This window comes from Oppia nitens, unplaced genomic scaffold (assembly GCF_028296485.1).
Source record: "Oppia nitens isolate AA-2021 unplaced genomic scaffold, nextdenovo-longstitch-racon4-pilon3 scaffold2_pilon_pilon_pilon, whole genome shotgun sequence".
NCBI classification, from domain to species: Eukaryota; Metazoa; Arthropoda; class Arachnida; order Sarcoptiformes; family Oppiidae; genus Oppia; species Oppia nitens.
Genome location: NW_026533210.1, coordinates 2,268,606 through 2,278,817, shown reverse-complemented (window position 1 = coordinate 2,278,817; position 10,212 = coordinate 2,268,606). Strand labels below are relative to the sequence as shown.

The following is a 10,212-nucleotide window of genomic DNA, read 5'->3' as shown; positions in this document are numbered from 1 at the left end:
CTAAACTACAAATTTATTGAATTAAAATATTTATTTATTGTATTAAATAATAATAATAATGATAAATTATCTTAATTGTATATCTAGATTAAGTTGTCCATGGTCGATTATAATACAATGTTTCAAAAAAATCATATAACTGAATTTTATAAATAAATTTCCCATTAATATAATATTATAATTTATTACAGTATTTCAATAGCTATATAAATAGTATAGAGATCCCATAGTATAATGATTAAGTAAAATATTTATAGAAATTTATTCATGATAAACTTTTTAGAGAAATTTTCTTAAGGAAACTAATTAGAAAGTTTCTATTTGCACATCTCTACTTATTAGTTATGGTGTTATGATGTTATTGGGACATAATTATTAAATTTTAAGTTTATTATATATTAAACAATATTTTGTTATATTAAATTAATTTGCTTGATTTATACTAATTATATAATTATATATTATATTTCTAATAATTTATTTATTTGTTATCTAAAATGCATTTTCAAAAATAATTATTATTATATATATTTTTCCAATAATTTATTATCAATTTATTTGTCATCTAAAGGCATTTTCCAATATTAATTATTTTAAATGTTTTTTTTCCAAAATAAAAAAGTAAAATACTATTTGATAGTCATATCATTAATAACTACCTTGAATTATAACTAATTTTTCTCATTAAAATTTCATTTATATTATTATATAAATAAAAAAGAAAATAACAAATTAAATAAATTAACTTCTAATGAGTCTAATTAACTCAATAATTTATTTACAGAATTTCACACAATTTGCTTATATATTGAATTAAATTTAAATAATATATAAATGTTTAATAGAGAATAATTTGAAAAATAAATTAATAATTTAATAAAACCTATAATAATAATAATAGTAACTTTATGATATGATAATATACTATTTATATTATAGTTATTTGTATTTTATTTATTTTTTATTTTAGGTGCATATTTTTATTAATCACAACAAATATTATTAATATTGTAGATTAATCAAAAAATTTATTTATAATAATCAATTATAATATAATATATAGTTCATATTTTTTTGAACTCAATGTATCCAAAAAAAATAAATTAAAAAAATATACTAGGTGCAAAAAATAATATTACATTACTTATTACATCTAAAGTATATATTGTATCACAAATTATCAATTTAGTGATAAAGGGGTGCAAATACAAAATTGTAAACATTATATAAACTAATATAAGTTTATTTCCTCATAAATGTTATCTATAATATTAAAGTTTATAGAAAAGCATAAATTATATACATTTTATTAATATTTCAAAATTACTGAATAAATTTATGTTTATTTAGTATTTTATTGAAATCATTAAATATCTTACAATTTTTTATGGTTTATTAATTTAGTAGTAATAAGTAATTAAGTAGTAATAAAAGTATTAATTTTTATATAATTTTTGTATATTTATATAATTGTATATATATATATTTATATAATATAATATTTATAAATTAATACTTTTATTACTACTTAATTACTTATTACTACTAAATTAATAAATCATACAATTATTTCTTATTTTTCATATATATATATATAATTTTTTTTAAATATATGAAAAATAAGAAAATTAAGTATTATGTATTATATAATCTATTAACAATATAAATTTGTTATTCAAATATAAAATATTTTTTAAAAATTAATGCTTATCTTTAAACAAAAATAAAATTAATTTTTGTAAAATTAAGCAAGTTGAATTGAACAATCTATAATTGCATAATAAAAAATGTAATTTTGTTGTCAATGTTATCAATTATTAATTTTTTTATATTCATATAATATAACTGTATGCTGACCTTGATAATGTTTTCAATTTATTTAATCTTAAATAATAGCACAGACACAGACACACACACACACACACACACACACACACACACAATCACTCAGACTTAAATTGATAATGAATTTTCAATTACTTTAAATTATATATTAAAAAACACATTATATATATATATATTATCTATTATGCTTAGATAAGTTAACTGCGGTCTATACTTGCGGTTATAAAATTAAAAACAGTATCAAAAATTAATTAATTAATTAATTAATATAACAATTATAATAACAATATTATAAATACAGAATAGCATTTATTTTGTACAATAAAAATACTAATATTTATCATTTCCTGACACAAAAAAAATACTTATCATTTTATTTATAAATATGAAATTAATTATTTAAAACAAATATTTAAAAACAAATTTCTAAATTTTCTAAAAATTAATGATAAATTCTAATAAATTATTATAAAAGATATCATTAGTAATAATATATATATCATATAATTCTAATGAAAACCATAAATCTCTAACAAAAACTCTAAATAATAATTTTGGTTTCGGTTTCCAAATAAAAATTTAATAAATAAAAATAAAAAGATGATAAAAATTTAATCTCTAATATCTCTATCAAAAAATAATCATATGATTTATAAGAAAAAAATTAAATAATGTTCAGTTCAGTTTAGGACATTAACAATATAATATAATATAATGTTTGTTTGACTAAAAATATGCACCTGACTATCAATATACCCTATACTGTGTGTGTGTGTGTGTGTGTGTGTAGACTGTGCTAAAATGCACCCCGACTAATATAGGATTGGAAAGCCTTTTTTAATATATATATATATATGTTTCAAAAAAAAAGTATATAAACCAATAGGTTTTAAGACTAAATCAATCATAACTATATATATATAATTGAAATTATATTTATTATATATCAATATATATATAGTATTGAAGATTTTAACTCAGTTTATATATATTTGGTTAATTTTTTGCTAATTAAATAATTTATATTTTATAATGTTTGAAATACTTGGATTCAGTGGCTATCAATTATTGATAGCCATATTCACAACTTTACCACTTATTTATTGGTATTTATACAGAAATTTTAATTAAAAAATATATTAATATTAATAATATAGAAATGATGTTTTTTAATAAACATTTTTAAAACAGGTATTTAACAAAAAATTATAATCACTGGAAAAAATTTGGAATCAATGGCCCAAAACCGGTCCTATTGTTAGGCAATTTAATGGACCGAATCCTATACCCGATGGCCAAAATCGATGTCGACTATGTTAACAAATACGGCACAATTTACGGGTAATTAATAGAAAGAGAGAAAAAAATTAATTAATAGTTATTATTTTTTTTTTTTTTTTGATTTACATACAAAAAATTTAATTATAAAATTCATATAAATATATCACAATTTTTTTATTATTTAAATAACGTTAGTTTATATAACGGAACCGATCCGGTACTTCATGTGGCCGAACCCGAAGTCATCAAACAGATTCTGGTCAAAGATTTTAATCGCTTTACCGATCGCCGTCATCTGAAAACAGAGCACCCGATCATCAACAAGAATCTGTTCAATTCGGAAGGCGATGACTGGAAACGGTTGCGTACCATAACATCGCCGACGTTTACTTCGGGCAAAATGAAACAAATGTATCATTTGGTTAGGAAATGCCTTCAGGAATATCTCGATGTATTGGACGAGTTAGCCGAAAGTGAACAGCCGGTCGACTTCAAGGCTATGCACCAGAATCTGACAATGGATGTGATAGCTTCGTGCGCTTTTGCTACGAAAACCAATGCCCAAAAAGATCCGAACAATCCGTTTGTGGTCAACGGTCGGGCAGTTTTTGATTTCAAAGCAATCAAAATGATTCCCGCATTTTTGTTTCCGAAATTTTTGAACCGACTGCTGGGTATTCGTACGAATCTGAATGAAAAACCCAACGATTATATCTTCAGTTTGGGCCGTCATATGTTGGACAGGCGTCAGAAAGGCGAACGAAACAACGATTTTCTTCAGCTATTGATGAACGCAAACGCCGATAATAACAATAACCACAACAACAACAATAAGGATGTCGACAAAGATGTCGGCGAATCACATCATGTGAACGAAGGTTTGTCTTAAAACAAAAATGAAAACCAATTATTATTTAATTTTTGTTGATATCTTCTCTAATAATATTATTATTATTATATTTTTAGGTGAAGACGAAATTGCGGCCGAAAAACGTATGCTTAACAGTACAGTCATTCAGAACAAGTCGCTGACCGAAGACGAGATCATTGCCCAGTCGTGGCTATTCCTGTTGGCCGGCTTTGAGACAACCGCTACAGCAATGGGCTATATATCCTATGAGTTGGCCTTCAATAAAGAGATTCAAGAAAAACTCTACAACGAAGTATCGGCTATTGTCGACTCGGACGGCGAATTCAAATACGAAGAACTCCAGACACTGCCCTATTTGGATGCCGTTATCAGCGAATCGTTGCGTATGTATCCGCCGCTGACCAGACTCGAGCGTATTGCCAGCGAACCGATGAAATTGGGCGACACAGGCATCAAACTGGACAAACACCAGATGATTGAGATACCCGTCTACGCTATACACCGATCGGAACGCTATCACAAAAATGCCGACCGATTTACGCCCGAAAGGTTTTTGCCGGAAAATCGCAAGAAACTGATTCCCTATTCGTATCTACCGTTCGGTACGGGTCCGCGAAACTGTATTGGCATGCGTTTCGCGCTCATGGAGATCAAGCTGGCCATTGCACATATGGTTATGAGATACCGGTTCAAGACATGCCAGCAAACCGAGCGACCCATTCAATACATGAATGTCACTCCACTGTTGACGGCTAAGAGCATTACATTAAGTATTGAAAAGCGTTAATAATATAATAATAATAATAAAATAATTATATTTTTTATTTTATTTTTAAATAATGTTAATATTAATAATAATTTTTATACTCTATATGTATATCTGTCTATGTATTCAAATCTATCAAATAATTTAAACCTAAAACTCTATATTCAAAAAAAAAAAAATCTATTGTTACTATAAATTATATACTTTTAATAAAACTTATAATAAAAGTTTGTTAACCTTAATTAATATGTTATAAATGTTTTTTAAAAAAATTATTTTTTTACATTTTATCATAAGATTATTTGAATTGATTTTATTTTGACATTTAATCAATAAATATAAATACTATCTAAATGTAGTTAACTTAATAAAAATATAATTTATATACTGATATATACTGTAGTAATGAGTATAAAATTACTGGTAATTTCCAATATGATAATCATAATTAAAATTATATCTGTGTAGAAAATAATATATTATATTAGAGTTTAGAAATTAAAATGTTTATTTTTAATAACATTATGTAAATAATTTTATCATAAATAATAATAATTTATATATTTGCTAATTTTTTTGACATTTATTGCACTTATAATATATTATTTTCTATACAGATATAATTTAATTATGATTATTATATTGGAAATTACCAGTAATTTTAAACTCATTACTACTGTATATATCAGTATATAAATTATGTTTTTATAAGTTAAGTAAATGTATTCATACATTGAATAGTAAATCAATTAGAAAATAATAAATTATTGATTAGATTTATAGTTAACAAAAAAAATTATTTTGATTTACTATTTTATGTATAAAAAAATATGATAATATAAATACAGTAAAATAGTTATGACAGCACACATCAAAAATTATTATTTTTTTTTGTAAATAATTGCTAATTATTTTTTTATTTATTATGTAATTAGAAACAGAGGATATTAATTTAAAAGCATTATAAAATATATATATGAATTAAAAATATATATTTTTTAAATGTTAACAAATTATTAAGTGATAAAACAAAACAAAAAACAATTAATTAATTAATTAAAAACTATATATAAATATAAATGAAATCCAAAAAAATAACATAAATATATAATAAATGATTCAATGTTTGCTAAACTGAAAGTTGACTAAAACGATGACTGATTTGTTTAACGTATCCGCGATTTCGTTGAATGTCTTGTTTCGGCTGTTTTGGTGGCCATCAGTGTCGGTGGCGGCGAACTCCTTACCAAACATACCTTCGTTGGTCTGAAAGCCAAACAGTGCGGCACTCGGGAACGTCATTTGCAGGGCCAGCGACAGTTGGTCACCGAAAGCCCGTCGGTTGCTAAACACAAAGCAGGCAGTCGTTGACCGGCGGCTGTCATCGCAGTCGAAGCCGAGACGGGATTTGAATGTCTTTAGCTGAGCATAGAATAGCTCGAAACTGATTGTTGTTGTGGAGATGACAGTGCTTCCGGTGCGGACACGATCGCCACCAATGGTCAGCACCAGTGTATGGCACAGATCGTCTTCTTCGGGACAGTTTTGTTGCATACTTTTGACGGCCACAACAGTTCCGCCGCCCAATGCATAGTTGTCGCCAAACTTTGCGATCATCGACTCTAATGCCCAGTACGTCAGTCGCGATGCCTTTCCAAATGTGACACCACTTCTTCTCATGAGTTTTAGCGACTGAAACAATAGGACACACTTTACCGATTCGTCTATAATTACTGAATTGATGTCACGGTATCTGCAGATTTCGATGCCGTCTATTTCGGGCAATAATAATGAAGACATGCCTATTATGAATAGGGAAATGGAGATAAAGAGAAAGGTTATTCAAAAAAAAACCACATTAACTGATAAATTATCTGCATATATATGTATGTATTATACATGGATAGGCTGTCCGATCAAAGTCATTGAATCCATTGATGTGACAATTGGTTAGACTTTTGTATCGTATAGAACTGGTCAGTACAGTACTGCCGACGTCCAGGTATGTTATGCGACAGTGTTTCGGCAAATATCGCGACAAACTTTCCAATGAGTTGTGTTTGTGTCGATAGTCTGGACTGCGATTGTAGCCACCGATTACTACTATCGCTTCCATGGGTTTAGTGTTTAGCCACAGACGAGTGTACGCCCGAAACGAGTAGAAAAGCCGATGCGTTGGACTAACTGTCTTAGCGCTGGCGTTGTAGTCGTCCAACAGATAGATATGGACAATGTCTCGGCGTTTAGCGGTTTCATAGTTCGAGGCGTTATAGAAGTGACGGTTAACACTCTGGACATTGGACAGGGATCTGATGTCCAAACGGGCGGCTATTTTGGCTAAAATGTATGGATTGTTGAAAACCAAATCACTTGTTGTTGTTGTTGGTGTTGAGATTGTCCTACTCTTGTTGTACTCTTGATTAGTCATCGGTGGTGTCAGTCAACGGATATATTGATCACTAATTAAATTTAATTTTAAAACGATTATATGATTAAGCGATTAGTTCCAGAAATAATAGTAATTTAGTTATAGTTTTTTGTAATTAATTTTGTTTGTAAAGTGATTTGATTTTTAATTATTTAAATTATTGGTTGATATTATAAATTGTATTAATCACGCATTAATAATAATAATAAATTAGTTAATCAGTTATAATAAATGATATTTTATTACTAAATAATTTTTTTGTTTTGTTAATATAAAGTAATTAAAACTATTATGAACTATAATAAATTAAAAATCACGTGATTTAATAATTAATTTTTTTAAACAAAAAATTTCAATTTAAATTCAAACAAAAATCAGTTAAACAATAATTAGTCGAAAAATCAGTTAATAAAACAAAAATTATCAGTAAATTACCAATAAATAGAAATTAAATCACAGAAGACAGTTAAGACTGGACAACAAATTGTATTGTATTTTAGCTGATCCGTGACTGACCTAAATAGTGCCATGAGTTCATCGGCGTCACGAAATGTCAGACAACGGTCGCCGGCAGCACTGCCACCTCCGCCGACAACAGGAGCCGTACACAATCGGAAAGGCGGCTGCTGTCGGCTTTCAAAGCGGCGGCGATTGTTGTTTTTAGTGCGGGCAGTGGTGGCCATCGTGTTCTTTGGTCTGACCGTTTTTCTATTAACCAAAGCCTACAAAATAAAACGAAACCCGAAGTGTATCTACAAAGAGGAAGTGCCGAAACTATACCGACCGATGATCGCCTATCTGTTAGTTTGGCTGCTCTTTCGGTTGGTATTCAAACGACGTTTGCGGAAAGGCGGACACGCCGTCCCGATCTATTTATTGAGACAAAGCATGCAATCCGTACGTCTGGGCGGAAGATCGACGGCGTCGACAGCCAGTAACAGATCATCTACTATTCAATCGAGTAGATCTAGTTCGCCCGCACGATCTTCTGGCAGACAAATGCTTCACTCAGGAGGTAGTAGTCGACAATTTGGGTCATCGACAACGATTGCAAGGACCGACTCTCAGAGCAGTTCTTCTTCGTACAGCAATTTAGCTACGGCTCCAGCGCTGGGAAGTTCGAGTGGTATCCGGCGATCATCACAGCAACAGATACGGTGGCCGTCAGTTGCTTCTGGCGGTAGCGTTGGACAACTAAGACCTGGAAATTCACGGGTAGTTGTGCCGCCACGTAGAAGTCCTACACCAGCTGCTCGTTTAGCTGGTCCGCCACCGGCAGCAGCAGCAGTCCGGGGTCAAGTGTGGCGCAAAGCTAATTTCCAGGGAACGTCGTCGTCAGATATTGATCAACATCTTTGGTCGAGTCCTATGCAGTCATCAGCAAGTATTCAGCGATCGTCACTCCAGAAAAACAGATCGGCCTCTCCTCCAGACACCGACCAATCACTGTCTTCACTGCTGTCTAGTCAACAAAGTTTTGGTCAATCGTATAGCTTTAGGAAAGCTCCACCTCCGATACCATCTCCACGTTTGTTACAACTTCTACCTCCGTCACCATCTCCACCTCCGCCACCACCTCCACGTCAGTTACCACCTCCGCCACCGCCGCCACCACCTCCACGTCAGTTACCACCTCCGCCACCACCTCCACGTCAGTTACCATCACCATCACCATGGCGCAAAGCTAATTTCCAGGGAACGTCGTCGTCAGATATTGATCAACATCTTTGGTCGAGTCCTATGCTGTCAACAGCAAGTATTCAGCGATCGTCACTCCAGGAAAACAGATTGGCCTCTCCTCCAGACACCGACCAACCACTGTCTTCACTGCTGTCTAGTCAACAAAGTTTTGGTCAATCGTATAGATTTAGGAAAGCTCCACCTCCGATACCATCTCCACGTCCGTTACAACTTCCACCTCCGCCGCCGCCACCACCACCACCACCGCCGCCGCCGCGCATCTTACTGACTAATTATTCAATGCAACAGTCGAGTAGTTTTGGTGAACAAATACAGAGACCAGCTTTCAGACAGAGAATACCTCGACCAATGTCACGACCGTCAACAACACAATTTCAGTTCAATCGGCGTCAATCACAATCAATGCGACGCCAATCTCATGTCAATCGACGACAATCTCAGGTCAATAGACGTCAATCTCAGGTCAATCGACGTCAATCTCAGGTCAATAGACGTCAATCTCAGGTCAATCGACGTCAATCTCAGGTCAATCGACGTCAGTCTCGGCCTTACCGTCGCTCATCTCAGGCAAATCTGCGCCGATCATCGATGGCGTCGTCGTCGTCAATGTCATCGCTAGAATCATCGCCACCACTAATGGGTGGTCAGCGACCAATGCTCAGCAGCAGTCCATCTTCGAGTTCACTTATGTCTGGTGGCGGAGCCTTTAGCTCACAAACTAGTCAACAGAGTCTGACTACTGGTCAACAAAGCCTGGCTACTGCTGGTCGTCCAGCTCTGGGCCGTATGTCTTGTCGGGCGTGTGGCTCACGGATCTCACCGAAACAGTTCCTGCGAATCAGCCGTCGTCAGCGCAATCAGTCGGCAGCTTCCCGAGGACCGGCCGCTGGACTCACGCCATCGTTGACACCGAATCGGTCGCTACGACGGCCGTCGTCACAGATGTAGTGATTGTATAGTCATTTGAAAGAAAATTAATAAAAACAAAAAAACAATATTTTTTTATTGTTTCTGTTATTAACTAAATTTAGTAAATTTTTTTTATACTAATTATTTTCAATATAAAAGCGCTGAAAAATAATGCACTTTTAAATATACCGTATGTTATAAATTATACCAATCATTAGTTAGAAAATTTAAATTTAAATATATTTTTAAATTATAAATAGTAATAATTTTATATTTTAATTAATTTTATCGGTTTTTTTTGTTATTGATTTAACTTAATATAACTTCAGAGTGTCGACAAATAACTTTACTTTTATTTTATTTATTATTTTTTTTGATAGTTATTACAGTAATAACAAACAGACAAAAATA

The 10,212-nt window shown here is 31.2% G+C and overlaps 3 protein-coding genes across 3 annotated transcripts; 2 read left to right on the top strand and 1 right to left on the bottom strand.

The window, feature by feature from the left end:
* Positions 1–2,826: 2,826 nt before the first annotated feature.
* Positions 2,827–4,784, top strand: LOC128955569 (cytochrome P450 3A56-like). The gene is made up of 4 exons (XM_054301241.1): positions 2,827–2,951; positions 3,037–3,186; positions 3,322–4,004; positions 4,093–4,784. Exons 1-4 carry the CDS (start codon positions 2,878–2,880, stop codon positions 4,782–4,784), a joined length of 1,599 nt encoding a protein of 532 aa, XP_054157216.1. The 5' UTR covers positions 2,827–2,877.
* A 1,007-nt stretch (positions 4,785–5,791) lies between these two features.
* LOC128955379 (uncharacterized) lies at positions 5,792–7,335 on the bottom strand. Its single transcript, XM_054301045.1, has 2 exons — positions 6,663–7,335; positions 5,792–6,565 (listed from the first exon to the last, which is right to left on the bottom strand). Exons 1-2 carry the CDS (start codon positions 7,189–7,191, stop codon positions 5,883–5,885), a joined length of 1,212 nt encoding a protein of 403 aa, XP_054157020.1. The 5' UTR covers positions 7,192–7,335; the 3' UTR covers positions 5,792–5,882.
* A 216-nt stretch (positions 7,336–7,551) lies between these two features.
* Positions 7,552–9,879, top strand: LOC128954944 (serine/arginine repetitive matrix protein 1-like). The gene has a single exon (XM_054300561.1). It carries the CDS (start codon positions 7,720–7,722, stop codon positions 9,838–9,840), a length of 2,121 nt encoding a protein of 706 aa, XP_054156536.1. The 5' UTR covers positions 7,552–7,719; the 3' UTR covers positions 9,841–9,879.
* Positions 9,880–10,212: the final 333 nt, after the last annotated feature.

Excerpts from the sequence above, each read along its gene's own strand:
- LOC128955569 (XM_054301241.1), top strand. The coding sequence starts at position 2,878 with ATGTTTGAAATACTTGGATTCAGTGGCTATCAATTATTGATAGCCATA. Across the intron at positions 2,952-3,036 it reads ACTTTACCACTTATTTATTG|GTATTTAACAAAAAATTATA; the intron begins GTATTTATACAG and ends TTTTTAAAACAG. Across the intron at positions 4,005-4,092 it reads ATCACATCATGTGAACGAAG|GTGAAGACGAAATTGCGGCC; the intron begins GTTTGTCTTAAA and ends TTATATTTTTAG.
- LOC128955379 (XM_054301045.1), bottom strand. The coding sequence starts at position 7,191 with ATGACTAATCAAGAGTACAACAAGAGTAGGACAATCTCAACACCAACA. Across the intron at positions 6,566-6,662 it reads TGATCGGACAGCCTATCCAT|GCATGTCTTCATTATTATTG; the intron begins GTATAATACATA and ends TATTCATAATAG.
- LOC128954944 (XM_054300561.1), top strand. The coding sequence starts at position 7,720 with ATGAGTTCATCGGCGTCACGAAATGTCAGACAACGGTCGCCGGCAGCA.